The sequence below is a fragment of the Pundamilia nyererei genome, unplaced genomic scaffold (genome assembly GCF_000239375.1).
Source record: "Pundamilia nyererei isolate P.nyererei 1_Seehausen unplaced genomic scaffold, PunNye1.0 scaffold00367, whole genome shotgun sequence".
NCBI lineage: Eukaryota > Metazoa > Chordata > Actinopteri > Cichliformes > Cichlidae > Pundamilia > Pundamilia nyererei.
Window position 1 is genome coordinate 83,576 of NW_005187768.1, and position 16,605 is coordinate 100,180.

Consider the following 16,605-nt stretch of genomic DNA (forward strand, 5'->3'; position numbering starts at 1 on the left):
CACACACACACACACACACACACACACACACACACAACCTTCCTTATGACAGCCAGAACAGGGTCATGCCTTAATGGCTTTCAATTCCTTTAAGTCACTGTACCTGGATACATGACATTTGTTAAATATCTTCTGCTAACGAAGAGTTGTTTTGACCTGGATTAGACTTTCTAGTAATGACATAGTTGTTCCAATGCTCTATTACTCTGGCAGTATGGCAGAAGAGTGTTACCCTATCGATACTACAGGCTCTCCTCTCAAACCATGCTGTAGTTTCTTATCCTAGTTCATGTCTTCTTCTCACTAGATGGTACAAATTTGTGGAATAAATTCTGACTGCACAGTGCTGCTTTTTTTAAACTCGACTGCTACATATCACCTTACAAATATTTTTCTTGTCATATTTCTTATTCAAATTATTTTACATTTCTTTTTAAGGACTCTTAAATTGGTGCAGTAAACCAAAATGTACAAAAACATCTCATCACCTACTTAGTGGACAATCTGCTAAATTTACTAGCATAATTGATGAAAAGAATTTAGCCTAAGTCACCAGATATTTCAAAAATAATCACAGAAATGTCTTAACAGCAAATATTGGTTGTGCAAGGTTTCAATTAAAACTGTACAAATAGAGAGCCAAGTTAATCATTACTGACCTGTTGTCCGTATTGCATGCCACTCATGGTTCCGGGTGGTCGGCTCTGCATCCCAATAGGGTACCTCTGAGGGCCCGGAGGGCCATAGCCCTGCCCTGGGTAAGAGCCTGCCTGCTGGGGTCCAGGCCCTGCGGGAGGTCCTTGCTGCTGCTGCGAGAAGGGGTTGGGTCCTCCATATGGTTGGCTGCGCATCTTCCCTACCTGGTCCATTGGGCCTGGAGGCTGGAGAAGATACAAAGAGAATATGTGATACATCCATGAACTGACGAAATAGATTGCTGGAATGACAATTCTGACATTAAAGCTGTATGGTGAAGCAGACTTTAGAAATAACTGTGTGATCCACACAATTATTGTGATTTTAGTGCTGATGGTAATGGCATGTCTAGAGTCCCTATTAGAGGGTTCAGTCATACCTCCTAACAAGCTCTATAGTGATAGAAATAAAGGGATCTTGTTCCGAGCACAGTGAAGTGACAGAAAAGGATGAGAAAATGCGGTCCAGGTCAAATTTAGCTAGAGTTATTTTAGAACCTTTTTTAGTGAGTTGTCTTGAGAAGGCATTACTCAGCATGACTCCACTGCAGTGTGTCCTATGAGCATCATCTCATAAACCAGCCACAATGTAATCAAGCAAATATAGAACAAAAAGCAGAAGGGAGGGAAAAAAACTGTAGTGGATTTACTTTCCAAATAGAAAGGGAAAAAAAATTGGCCATGAATGAATGAATAAGCCCACTACATCCGCCAGGAGCATTTCCCGGCCCAGGAGATCATTGTGCCAGTGGGTGGATACTGTTACGGCAGAGACGTTGGTAAAGGTTTCTATGAAAATAAGCTTAAGGAAGTGGAAGTGTCTGCGGTGGCTGGAGCTGTGCCCACCTCTCAGCTGGAAGCCGTGTAAGGATAAAGGGTGGGGTGGTGGATGTGGGGAATGACCTAGGGCATCCTGGACTCGTAGAGATTCACGTGGTAAAAACAGGGAATGTTACAGAGTCAGATGGCATATTCTGGGTTGGTGGTGGTTTACAATGAGTTAGCTTCATCTGTCAACAGCTGGAACCAGTGTCATGAAATGTCTATGCCATAAAGTCGGTGACAGTGTGTTTGTGTGTACATAACACATGGTGGGATCCCTTCCGACACAACACTCCCCCGGCATGAGAAAAAAAAAAAAGTATATCCAATATTTCTAAAAAATTTATAAAATGGGATTCCACTGCAGCATTATTAACCGGTCATCAAGCGGAAAAATAAACAAATAGCAATTCACAACAAGTTTTCTGCTCGTTTGCCATGGTCTGATGCCATCAACACATCACACTTCTGACAGCCTGTGCATGTTCCCATCAAACCCACCGCAGCGGCGTCTGAAAGTACAAACCACAACGGGGTCTTTGAAGTAGCAACACCTCCTGGCCTGCTGACCTCGGGCAGCAGACACAAAGGTTTCATTGCTTCCCACGGTTATTAATCTGTGTGCAAGTGTGAGTGTGTGTGTGTGCCTGCGCGCGCGTGTGCGTACGGGTGTGTTTTTCCTCCCCCAAAAACCTCTTTTCCTCGGTTAAGGGAGACAACCACTGGGGCTATTTATAGCCAGTGAGACGGAGAGGGCAGTCTGCCGAAAATGTAACAGGTCCCAGCTGCACTGCTGTTTGAACCCGGGCCAGGGCTTGCTCTTCCTGGGCTTTAATAAAGCAGCAGGCTTTGGCACTCTATGAATGACAGTGCTGCAATGAAAGAGGGGGAGGTCGGGGTAGGGGGTGACTCAGTAGGAGGCTTGTGTGTTTGCGAGTGTGTGAAAATATGTGTGTGTGTTGCAGAAGACTGTAGCTGTTGGAGGTGGTGGTGGTGGTGGGGGGGGGAGAAGGGGGTGGATCAACAAGCTGTCAGCGTGGTCAACTGACATTATCCAAGATAACATATTCCACTCCAGATTTTCCCTCTAGCCTCCCCCAGGCCAAACTCTCCTGAGCTCCTCCAGGTTCACAAGAGTGTGTGTTTGTGTGTTGTGTTGGATGTCTGTGCAGGGAAGGAGTAGGTGGGAACAGTGGGAGGTGGGATGGGGTATCTTGCACTCCCTTGGGTCATTACCGACCGCACCAGGGGTAGAGGTAACAGGCTCCACTGTGACCTCTAATGCACTTTTAACCCCAGACTCGAAGAAAGGACACCATGCCTGCTGCCCCCCCTCCCCAGTCATGCCAAGATAGGAGTCCAAACATCACTCTACACAGCTTAAATATGACTGGTAGAAAGCAGTGAAGCAGACACCACATTGTTGCTGTTTTTTTACACATTTCCAAAAGTTTCTTTTGTCCAATTATGGCAATGAGGAGCCAAGAGGAGAAAAAAAAAAAACTGGAGCGGTTTCTTTCACTGGACAGAAATATCCTATAGCTCTTTTCTAATGAGCTGCTTAAGCAGTTAGACAGAGCCTCCTGAGTCATCTGTAAAGTGTGCCACCGAGGTCTGAATCACTGGTAATGTCCTCCAATCCACATGAAAAATGACTAGCATGCAAACAAACTACAAAAGCCGGCACACTAAAGGTAAAATCTATTTCTCATTTAGACAAAAATCTCCCAGCGATGACTGGGCCATAAAACAATCAACCTTTCTTCCCCTCACCAATTTCGGTCGATACTTTTGCCAGCAGTGAGAATATTTCTAAACGAGCGAACAAACTGGCTTTTCCATTAAGAACCATGACAGCTCGGCACCCAGCTCAGTGGGGAGAGAGCTCGCAAGTACGACTTGACTACAATCGGGGTTTCCAGCCCGGAGTGGAACGTGCATAGTAACGGCTCCCGAAACAACCACTCTTCTCCCTCTCGTGTCTCAGTTATCACCCACTCCACAGATGCAGATAGGGGTGCTTTGATCAGGTCAGGAGATAGTGAAGGTGAGCGTGCACTGTTCACAAGTGTGTTAATGTATTTAAAATTAGGCTTCATTTTCTTATTTTTTGAGTCATAACTATTAAACATTCTAAATCTTTTCTGTAGGAAAATGAGGTGAAAAAGCAGAAGAAACAGGTAGACTGCACTCCATTGAATTGTGTTAGCACAATTTGTGCTTCTAAAGATTATGAAAACATCATTTAGAAGAAAAATTAATTTGTCGTATTTGTTGAATCAATAATGCTCCTGTTTTGCTGTTTTTCCACTTTACGTGGACCAGTTCTCCCAGTGTACAGCCAGTATAAATGTATTTATTTTCTCTGATACACCCGCAGACCTTCCACGGTGTAGACTCTAGATTGTGGGGACAAGCAGTTGTCTCTACACGGCTTCATGAGTTCAGGGAAATCCACTCTTAAAAAAAAAAGTTCAATAAATGCATGATGTTTCAAAAGCTTGAATTGAGCAACTGTTTTTAATCGTCGATGACATTCCTGACCGCAATAATTTGTGATTATGACTTGCCACAATGAGCAGCACGGCATTAACAGATTTATAAACTTTGTTTATACGTAACGTAACTATTGTAATAAATTACTGCAAAGTCACAGGATCAAAGTCACTGACCTTTTTAGAAATCAGTAAAGCATGAAAAATAACTACTACCTTGAGCCCTATGTTGCGGGCTTTGGCCTTCATATCCGTTAAATTCCCCCCCCCCAAAAAAACCAACAAAAAAAACACCCATAAATTATAAATCTGCTATCACACAACTGGCAATGTGACAAATTTGATCTGCAATGTAGTCAGTCAATTAGCATTCAATAACCTGTTTGGATAATTAAAGTAGCTGAAGCCAAACTCCAAAAATCCAATGAATCGCCATCATGACCACACAATATGGGTAGGATGTGTCGAAAACCGCGCTCAATATAATCTTATCACATTCATGTTTTGGCTCGATGGGTTTAAATGCATATGGTTTACAGCTCAGCATAAAGATGAGGAACGCAGGGTGTTTGTTTTACCTCTCTGCCTCATTCGATCATGTTAACACATCTGTACTCTGCAGGCTGGGAGATAGCTGTGGCCGGCCTACTGCTCGGCACTTCATTGATCTGTTTACCAGTATTTTCCTTGCATTGCTTAAGTTGTTCACATCGGACATACCATTACACATCCTTCAAATTCCCAGAGAGCTTTTGTAGAGGCCTTTGTAGGTGCGCGAATGTCTGCTTTAACCCAACTAAAGAGTCTACTGCATCTTGTAGACAGAGGCCTGTGAATGCTATACAAGAGTCTGTTTATCGTTCTCTTGCTTACAGAATTAGCACTGCTGCTGCTCCTCAAGTTGAGAATTTTATCAAAACCAAAAAAAAAAAAAAAAAAAAAAAAAGAATAAAAGTAGAATTATGTTAGCAAAGATTAGCAGTACAAGGTTGAGGGAAAAAATTCCAATAGAGGAGATCTATACATATCATTTGTTAGTTTCTGATCTATTTAAAAGGACACTGGATTTCAAGGTGAAACAGCCATATCTTTAACAGTATGGGCATGGTTGGTGGTTGAATGTTCAAGGCGAAGGACAGAAAGAGAATCGTTTCTGATGTATCACAGGAGAATGTCAGTGGTTTTAGTGGTGAGGTCAAGATGGACACAGCGGAAAGACGATAAGGCACGCAACACTACCGAGCTGAGTGCAAGTGCTTTGAATCCAAGTGCTTTGAAAGACAAATGGCCACAATAAAGGTCTCGCAGAGAAACCTGCCACCTGCCACTTACTGGCAAAATATGGTCCATCTCATGGAATTTATAAAACTACTTTCTTACAGCATACAGTATTAAAAGCAAGATTCTCAAATCCAGTTTTTCAACAAAGGCCACTCTGTGAATGATAAACATTTGAGTCTATTTTAGAACAGCATTTAACACTTTGAACTATTTCCCCTTTCTTGACTAACCAATTGACTTTGTCCGTTAAAATCCCCACAGTGTACAGCAGAGAATTCAAATGTTATGTTTTGACTGAAAAAAATGACATTAAGTTCCAGTTTACTTTCATATACAACAAAGATGCATCCAATATTAAATTCAACAGACTATGCAGAGCTCTCACCAATTTTAACATTTGCTTTTTGGTGTTACCTTGAAAGGGCTTCTAGCATGTTAGCATGACACACCCAAACAAATTACACTGAACATTAAAACACAGCATCTGGGAGAAAAGAAAAAAAAAGACCTCAGAGAAACTGTTATATTTATTGTTCGACTTACAAAACCCCCCAAATTAACAGGTAGCACTCTCTTGCTTGATGGCTAACCCTACGAGATGTTAGCAACCTTTAGAAATATATACTCCTGGGTAACAATAGCACTAAATTAGCTTGGTCACATTATAACTCTCTTTTATAATCTGCTTTCCCCATTTAGTGTCATTTACATACACAACACACATACATATATACACACACACACACACACACACACACACACACACATATATATATATTTTCTCCTGTAGGATCTGTGTGGTGCCACTGAGAATCAGAGAGCATATCCCTTATATGGTCATGTCACACATCTTCTGTAGCAAGATTATGAGGGCCAGCAAATAAGAAGTTAAATAGAGGCTCATTTCAGACAGAGGAGCAGTAGCGAGGCTCAGCACGAGATAAATGAAGAATTATTTTGATCTGTGAATCATGCAAAGCTATTATGATAGAATCCAAATATAAAAATAAGGTTTAGAAAAGGATCATAATAGATGTCCGTTAATTTTTAACATTTACCATGACCCTGTGAATGCCAGTGGTTTACCTTAGCCACACATAAATAACATAAAAGAGCAAATCAGACAACAAAGAAAAAACATGGTATCTGAAAATAACTCATTCCAATTACAAATAAAATATTCTATGACATTCTATTCTCATGAAATAGACTGCTTGTTATATAACCGGCGAGGTGGTGTGCCCGTCATTGTCCTCAGCATTTAGCCATAAATCAGAGTGTAAAATAAGTTAACATTCATTTTCAGTGGGTATTAAATTTTTAGTATGGCATTATAAAAGTAATGTGACTTGGGGGGAAAAAAAAAGAAGTTCTGTTATGTAGGGGAATTCCCTGACAAACACAGATCAAAAGGTATGTGACAAAGTGTTGCAGCTACCACTTTTTCCTGTCAGGTTGATTTTTCTTTTGTTTTTTTTTACACCTTTAGAAAGGTTACTGGCATCTTATCATGCGAAAGATGAAAATATGCCAGTAACCAGTATTCTATGGAAATAATTTGGCATTGCAAAAATGATTAGAACTACATTTCCTCATGAATAATATATAACAGATTTAAATCAATAAAATTTACACTAAAACCAAGGATATCAGTATAAATGCACTCATCAAAATGTATTACAAACCGACTCATCAGAATCAGTTCAAGTCTCTGAGGTGTTTGTTTGGAGGCAGAATCTCACTAAACTCCTGGCACATCGTTCTTGACTCGACGTGACTTAAAGGTTTACAACAAACCTTCCTCACACAGAAGCCTTAACTATGCGTGCTGGATTACGTCTCAAGCCACAACACGGTACTCTTTCCTTTTTCTGCTCAGTCATCTAATCAATTCTGAAGGAAACGCTTCCCCTCCTTTTTTCCCCTCTGTTCCATAAAAAAATAAAAATAAAAAAATAACTACAATTAGCACATGGCTAATCTGCATAGAGGGAAGCCAGAGCACTCTTGGCAGAAGAGGTTGCATGGAGTATATTGTGTCATGATAACAGGGGCTGCTGGTGGATATAGCAACTAGTCAAAAGCGCGTGTGTGACATGGGGTTGGGGAAAGGGATTTGTCAGGCACTGGGGAGGGTGAAGTGGGTGGGGCAAAGCTTGAGTGCAAAGCTGGAGTCTATGGGGCCAAGCAGAGCAGATGGACCGAGGGGGGGGGACTGCTGCTAATTTAATCCGCCACACAGCCACATGGCCTTGACTCGGCACACACACACACACACACACACACTACTGTTCAGTGTTAAAGCCCTTGGACATGCAAACACACTACAGCAACAACACTTGCTGGCTACGGCCCCTCTCAGACGGTGGCTACGTCATACAAGTCACATCCATAAAGAGAGAGGATATCCTGCTCTTTATCACCAATGTCAAGTCAGAGGCTAAGATTTGTTTCTAAGGGTCCGTCAGGTGAACCTGCGCAGCGAAAACTGACCCCACGTTAATGCCGGCACTCACGTTCACAGTGGGAGCTGCCCAGTGTGACCCGACTTCACTGTTTAAGCTCCGTACACTGTCGCTGTACAAGTGAAGGGTTAAGCACTTTCCTCCACAGTAAGTGACGGTGTTCCTCATCCACTTTCTCTAGTGACATTTTTACAGCTGTGTAAGGAGTCATGCTGGTAACACTTCCCTTTGAACTCACATACAGCAGACAGAGGACCAAGAACCTAGGCTGAATATTAAACCTCTTGTCTTTATTTATGGTATAGCAGCAAAAATTGCCGTTACATCTACCATATTTTCCGCACTATAAGGCGCACTTAAAATCCTCAACAATCGGCAGTGCACCTTATAATCTGGTGCGCCTTATCTATGAATTCTGGCTGTGTTTACTGACCTCGATTTTATGTGGTAAACGGCGCTCAAAAATCTGTCAAAAAATGTTTTAGTAGGACTTTGCTAAGCTATGAAGCCGCACCACTGGATGGATTGTCTGAGCATTATGGCTACCGTAGTCAGGAGCCTCGCAACTCATAGTAATCTGGGTCCAAAACTTCGTCCGCGTCAGGTCCCAAAGTCAAACGAACACTGTGTAAATTCTTTCATCTTTAATAAAATGATCAGTGTTGCTGCTTTACCAGGTGTAACGATTAAGTTTAACATCCAGGCATCCATGAAAACAGAATTTATTTAATTTAACGGAGTTAGAAGTAAGCAGGAAGTTAGCTCGCTTGTTTCGCTAGTTATCTAAACATGATATATCATGTTCTGACTGAGAGATTTCTGGAAAAAAATAAAATGTACAGCTCTGCTATCACTTCCAACATGAATGAAGACAGAAAACTACACAATAGTGACGTTTGTAGGGTTACTGAAGTTGGACTAGATGGTATATAATGCTGTGCTAGTGATCGCTAGCGACACAGCTATGTTAGCATAACAAAGCGTAACACAGTGAACCTGGAGAATGAACGCTAAATTTTTTCCACTTGATAAAAGTTCCAGATGTTTTATTTTGACAAATGCAATCGCATGGAAAATTGCTGTAAATGGACCAAACTTCAGTAGGGGAGAACAACTGAGGTAATCCAGCCACAATATGAGATTAGTCATTAATGTAAGATAAGAAAACATTTTATTAGTCCCACACGTGAGAAATTTGTTTTGTTACAGCAGAAAGTGGACAGTGCAAAGTTACAAAGCAAAAATTAGAAAAACACTGGAACAACATATACTGTTGTTCCAGTGTTTATAGAGCCGCTACCAGAGAATTCAACATTAATGAATCAATGGTATAGAAGTGGAGGAAGCAAGAGGAATGAGTTGAGTAAAGTTTGACTTATCTGACTGTTTTGTTTCGTTTAATGCCTTATAATCCGGTGCGCCTTACGGTCCAAAAAATACAGTATTATTAGATTTTTATCCATTTACACCTGTAGGGATTATTTTATTCTCAATTCACCTACTCATATGTTTATGGGTGTCTTCAATGTGGAAATAATGCTTAAATTAACTATTCCCCCATCTGGAACATGTATAGTTTTTGATTTTGGTGGAAGTCATCCTATCTTTTATGCAAGGGAAAAACCAAAATCATCATAAAATATACCTAAACCGCATATTTCATTAACTCACATCCAAATAAATTTGATGACTTGTTTTAGAATTTCTAGCCTTCATCGCTCCCAGAGTACAAAACTGTTAAACGTAAGCAATCCTGTCGCTGGCTAAGCTCCTTGTAGCTGTCCTTGACTGCATTCATTGGCTCCCTGTTACATTCAGAAGCAAATTTAAAGTCATTGTAAATCATCCCAATAGAGCACTTCACTCTCAGACTGTTGGCTTATTTGTGGTTCCTTAAAAGTAGAATGGGAGGCAGAGCCTTCAGCTTTCAGGCCCCTCCTCTGTGGAACCAGCTCCCAGTTTAGATTTAGGAGACAGACACTGTGCACTTTTAAGATTAGACTTAAAACAGATTTTTTTTGTTAAATGACAAAAAAAAACTTTCCACCTAAAGATTATTTGGAATATAATTTAGCTAGCTGTAATTTTAACCCATTTCCATTCCTACTCTTTATATGTGTCCTAATTACATTAGACCGTGATATGAACTGATCTTGATGTTGTCCGTGTTTTGACATCATTTAGCATTTATTAAACTAAGGCTATAGTGATTAGTATAAAGAAAGCCCTTCTTATAAAACCAAAACAACAAAAAACATTCACATTCTTCAACATGACATATCAGGAAACGCAACATCCTGAAACCAGAACTCAGGTCTCACATCAGCACAGTACAGACATTTTTTCAAGTAATATAAAAACGCATCAGAAGCTTTATGCCAAAAAAAAAAAAAAAAAAAAGTTGCACTACAGCAATGACCAATCATACTGATTCATTTAAATAAATGATGACCAAGACCTGCCCCAGGCTGTAATGTTAGTCCCATTTGGATATCAGTATCTAAGGGCTAATTACATTTTGGGAAACCTTATTAAAAATTCTTATTACCTTAATAATTCATAACATTATTTAAATCGAATTAAAAGACAAGTTTTAAAATTTTCCCAGGGGTGTTAAAAACTGTGCGATCATTATAGTAACTGAACCGAGTGCCAAACACATCAAAGTCCCAACTCCAGCGTAGTAAACAATTGAGATTGCTTGTTCAGAAGAGCTTAAGGAAAGCTTAAGCAAAGCCTACCAATGTGTCCAAATAGTTGTGGAAAAATCTATACCTGTAAGCTACAGTAAGCAAGCTAAGAAGGGGGGCACATTCTCAATTAAACAATTAAGTCTTAGCTTTCCAAATGCATCAACCTCTACTTGGTGCTGACCGCTGCATGACTCTGAATAAAAGCAAGCACGAGGATTGGGCTGGGTAGAGGGGGCGGCAGCCGGCGCCTGCTGGTGCTATCATCCGTACTGAGCAGAGGGAACAGCACCCTACACACCCAGATGTTCACCCAGCTGTTCCAAAGAACTCAAAAGCTGTTCTGGGAGGAGAGGAAGAAGAGAACTCGTGCACTCGGATGACAAAATCTGCTTTCACATCTCTGCGAGATGAAGGAAGAAGTGAAGCTTTTCCAGGGCTATTTAAAGCTTAGAAGAACAACAGAGGCGACAACAGAAAAGTAGGAGCTAGAGGAAAAAAACAAGGCGCTGCTCTTGCAAGAATTAGGGTTGGGTTAAAAGGTATAAAGGAAAGCACTGCTGCTTAAAAGGGACCCTTTGCATTTCTGGGCACTTTTATTTCCAATGACAAGCAGCCATAGGTAGATGTCGCATATATTACAGGTATTCCTGGGTCTGTTAAAATAAGATTTGATAGCAGAACATTTGTAAAACCTTAAAGACTAGTCAGTTCTTTCTTTAGCTTCCACTTTACTCTGACATTTAACAATCACACAGGGAGAAATAAACTGTGGCGGCAGCACAGACAGCAGTGTCTGCACATGCTGCTGGCTCAGTTAATGGCAATGTAGTTTGACAAAAACAACTTAACTGGAGCTCTACTTTGTAGCTTTTGAACTTTCAATTGCATTTGGGGAACAAATACTCAGATAATAACAACTAAATTGCTCATCATCCCACCAGATCATGAGCTTAGACAACTCAATCTTCCAACAAAAAAATGGGAGATCTGGTAACAACTCAACCTCAAATTTATTTTTTCAAACTACTTCTCCCGAGATCAAGATGAAGCGAGGTATGGATAGATGTCTCCTATGAGTAAGCATGGCAATGGTGGGGAGGAAGAACTCCTGTTTAACAGGAAGAGACAACTGGCAGAACCAAGCTCAGGGAGGGGAAGCCATCTTCTGTGACAGTTTGAGAAATAAGGAGAAATTCGAGACATAATAACAACAGTACAAGTGGTTTGTGTCCATCCACGCATTTTGAAGGGAAGTTTGTTCATATCCGATTTAAACATCCACACTTGAGATGGAAAGAAAAGCTCAAGAGATATGGTTTAAAAACAGGTATAATTTGACATATTTCCAAGCGAAATTATCAAGAAAACCTGTGAATATGGTGTGACTGTCAAATGATGAGTTCATAAAGTTAAAGAACCAGTAGGCACCACTTAAACCCTAGTCATGTGCTATTAAAGATAGGGGAATCTGAAACACCTGGCTTTCTGACAGTATGTGTAGAGAAGGCAGGTGAAAACTACAGCAAGGTTGTCAGCAGTTTTATTAATGTTGAAAAGTTTTGAACAATTACTTCCAGTTCCCCTGTCTCAAAGTGGTTTGTGGTTAGATTGCAGAAATATGATCTGTTGCTATAACAATTATTAGACATTTTTATGCTAAAACATATATGTTAATACACCAGGAAATTTGAAGCTAATATGTGTTAAATACAGGAGCTTAATCATGTTTCTGTTAAATGAATACAGCTGGGGTGTTACGTTAAAGCCCAAACTTGGCACTGGGTTTCCTGTGACTGCACTTATCCTGTTACAAAAAAAAAAAAAAAAAAAAAAGCATCAATTCATTAAGTTCAAGACTAAACAAAACATGCTAACGACGTGTCCGTTAAAAGACAATGGCCAATGTGTGTCTGCCATTCTGCTGCGACTGCTTTCAAAGAACTAAAACCATGACAGTGAATAAGCTGAGCTTTCCATAGTAGGACTTCACTAACCATTGCATGACCAAAGGTAGTTAGAACTATACAGAATCATGATTCTGCACAGTTGACCAAAATGTTACTTGACCATAACTTTAAAAATAAGAAACTCAACTCATCAGTACCAACATCACTGTGGCGACTGGCACATGTGAGCGACTGTTTACTGATGATTAACAACATAGCTGTGAGGTGCTAACTGGTTCCCACACTGTACTGATAGACTCAGTGTGTGTGGCTCTCCAATTAGGTAGATCAGAAAATCTTTCTGTTACCACCCAGTACAAAAAAAGCGTAGGAAAACTCCCTGACCTGTCAGTGCAATGTTAAGGTTTGGTGGTACAAGAGAGTGAACACTGGCTGTGACTCCCAGCTGTCAAACTGTCAGGCCAAACATATATTTCCAGGTGACAGCGGCTGTGTCCCAGGAGTGAGACAAGGTGAGTTTGGATGGGAGATCAGCAGGGCTGAGAGCAAGCCAGTGGAAAGAGTGCAGCATGTGGTGAGAAACAGCAGGCAGCAAACCAGATGTTCAACATGCAACAGTGGCGTAATAGAAAGTAATACATGTATATTGCACCTTTGTTGAAGAACTTATCAACACACTGTTAAACAGAACAAAAGGCATTTTGAAAATGCATTTTTACTTTCAAATCAGGTTTCAAAAAAGCAGAATACTGAACTAATTTAAACTACACTAAGCCCACCTTGACTGTGAAACATAGCCAAAACATTTCTTCAATTATAACCTGTGAAACAATTTGAAACCTAATGACACATTAACAATTACACAGCAGCCCTTAGAATATTGTTAAAATGTAGTTACAGTGGACACTCATCCTGTAAAGCACACCTGTGTGGCTTGTTGAGTACAGTTCAAGAGTGGCACTGGCACTCTGGTCACACCAACACTTTAACGGGAACGCTCATGGAAGAAAAAGTGGTCTCTGCTCTTCTCTCCTGCTCAGAGATAAGCCACTCGATGGGTTAGCGGGCACAGCAACTCCTCCAATGCTCTGTCAGCATTGGAGGCAAGACAGCGATCGGTTACATCACGTTGCCGAGGCTCAGCAGGCACTGCCGAGAAGGATGCTTATTCAGGCTGACCATTGGAACCCTGGACGACCCATTACGATAAGTGTGTCACTCACTAGTATGCCAAAAATACCCTGGCTGCTGAATGAGGCGAAGCCACTTAAGGACCTGGCTGGGTCACTGGCTGCCTCATGGTTAGAGTCACAACTCTGATGCTGACGTCAGACACTCTGTCAACATAAGGAAAACATGCCTGGTCATAATCTGAATCACAGACGGGTCATTTTAATGAAATAAAAGGGGTTTTGTACTTTACAGCAGGGCTTTCTAGTCTTAAAATAATCTAAACACATACATAAATAAAGCTAGACAGCTGTAAAAAAAACAAACAAAAAAAAAAACAAACAAAAAAAACTGTTCTCAACACGCTTCAAAACAAATGAGAGAGAGTAAACTGGAGTGGTGAGACCGTTGGGGTTGTTAATTTGCACTCTCCTGTGGGTAGAATCGCCTCTCACATACACGCTCATGCAAATGTTTAGGTAGAGAGAGAAATATGTCAACGCCTGTTACTGTTCTTTCTACAGCCATGCCACCACAGGTATCACCAAAGCAGCACAATCTTAGCAACAGCCTGGCACATCAGAAATCACCCGCTACACAAGGCAGAAACAACACCGCTAGTAAACTGCTTCTTCTGCTTGTCCCTGTGCAACTTTGCACCTACTGAGCACTGGTTGCTCATCCATGTGCTCAACAAACCATCAACCAAACAGGGTGCTGATACCTGGTACAGGAACCAACTGCGATACTGAACTGGAACGTGGCCTGTTTTTATTGTAAAAGTGTATGATATTTATTTTATGTCAAGCAACAACAAGTATATTACTTTTAATAGCATCATTTTGAACTTTAAACAGAGTCTAAGTCAGACTCCAGCAGTAAGAACTGTTCTGATCTCAGTCACTGCTAAGGTTGTTGCTACTGATTATGTGCACTGTCAATTAAACTGTTAAGTAGATTACTTTATAATCTCTTGTGTCAAAGAGCAGTAAAGCTTGCCTCTTACATTTCCAGACACAAAAGTGACATTTAAGGTTTATCTCACCGACAGTCCAGAGGGGATTCACTTCAAGGCTGCCAACTAATCAGTTATTTCCTCTATCAGACACTTCATCTTTTCATCTACAAACTCTTAAAAACTGTCAAACATAGCCGCTTTGTCATAGTCCAAAACCCAAAAATTGTAGTTGTTAACGTGAAAGACTAAGAATGTGAAAAAACAGAAATGTGGAACCAGTTGCTTAAAAAAAATACTTTATCTAGCAGTATTGTGTGCATGTCAAAGTATCCAGCAGTGACTCTCTGAAAACATACCTAGACATTACAATTACAAAGCAGTTACACAGTCTGCAACATATACTCCCTATGATCAGTTATTGATTTGAGAATGAGCAATATGCCCTCTGTTTGTTTGCTTGTTTTCACCAAAGACTCAGATCAGATCTCCTTTCCTTCATTGGGAGTTATTTCAGATCTTATTGTGGTCAAAGATAGATTAAGCTTAGTATGCATTTTTTGAAGTGCACAAAGACAGAGTGAGAAAGAAACACCCAGTGCTACCTAGAATTCTGGAGGTTTGCTAACGAGTTCTTTTCCAACACTACTTTACAGTATATTGATCTTTGTCAGAGCGATCAAGGTTCACTAACCTATAAAAGTTAACAAATTACTGTTGTTGCTGTTGTTTTAATTTTACTATAAACTGAATTTTCCATATAACAAAATATGCTTTGTAGCAAGACTGAAAGTCAGACTCACACAAAATTAGAAATTGCAGGTCACACAATAAAAAAAGAAAATGACTGTACTAACATCTGAAAAGTTAAACCAACTGTATTCGTTGAAAAAAAGATAAATGATCATTAATTAGAACAGTTAATACTACTTTCTAACTAATCTGTTAAAGGCAGAAAATCTTTTTTTCTCATTTGCGTCTGATGTTGTAGCTTTTTATTACCTCACTGTTACACATTTATTTTCTATCAATTACTAACAGAATTTTTTCCCCTCAAACATGGGGCTTTCACAGGAATTGTCATTTCCACAGCTTTGCTTTTATTGACAGCAACGAAAAAAACAAAAACACCCTGTGAATATCACATTAGGCAAAACAGAAAGCGAGGTAATGACCAGCGGGCACAATTACACCTCCAGCTCACATCACGGCCGAGTTCCACAAAGGAAATGAAGGTAGAAAGATCAGCAGCATCTTGTGCCCTTATATTCCTTTTCCCCCTGCTTTATAGATGAGCCATTGGCTTTTTTCCCCCCTTTGCGGAGATCAAAGGTGAAAGCTGCATGAAAGCTGGGAGGAAGCATCATTCTCTACCACAGAGTATCAACAACTGCACCCATTTAAAGGTTAACCACTTTATTCCATAAAAACACACACACCATACGTCATGTAAATGAAGTCTGTAGTCCCACACAGGCCCACAGAAGGATATTACTATGCTAATCCGAAGCATTTTTAGAAGGTAAATGTCAAAAGAAATGAATTACCTTTACATTCCAGCATGCCCTGATGCAATAGCCCAAGCCTGACATTTGTCCACGAGGAGCTTGTTTTTCCCAATGTATTTTCAATTGCAACAAAGAGGATACAATTATTCAGATCGAGTCATTTCCACCATGACAGTGTCTGTATTAACCTTTTGAGTCATTAAACCAAAGACTCCCAACACAAACTGTTTTAGAGACAACTTGAAATCAATAAAGTTTGGGAGATGCCGGTGGAACAGCAAGAAGCTGAGGAAAAACAAAAAAAAGAACAACAAAAATACACTGAGCTGGACCACACAGCTGTGTGCTGTGTCTGAGAGAGAGAGAAAAAAAAAAGAGCGATGTTAGTAAAGAAAGACGGATGGCTGGTGACACGTGGAGTAAGAGCAGGTCAGAGGATCCTGAGGCAGTGGCAGACACACAAACACACAACAACCACGTAACTGCTGCACTTTACACAGAAATACACACAGCTGTCAGGGGCAGACGAAGATCATTCACAAAACACCACCACCACCCCTTCCCCCGGGTATCACTGACACCGTTTCTCCCTCTCACACACACACACACACACA

The 16,605-nt window shown here is 40.5% G+C and overlaps 1 protein-coding gene across 1 annotated transcript in view; it reads right to left on the reverse strand.

The window, feature by feature from the left end:
• arid1ab (AT-rich interactive domain 1Ab) overlaps positions 1 to 16,605 on the reverse strand; it is a 53,862-nt gene that overhangs the window by 29,544 nt on the left and 7,713 nt on the right. Inside the window, exon 2 of the mRNA XM_013915807.1 lies at positions 660 to 881. Within this exon, the coding sequence (XP_013771261.1) occupies positions 660 to 881 (222 nt within the window). The remainder of the gene's footprint in view (positions 1 to 659; positions 882 to 16,605) is intronic.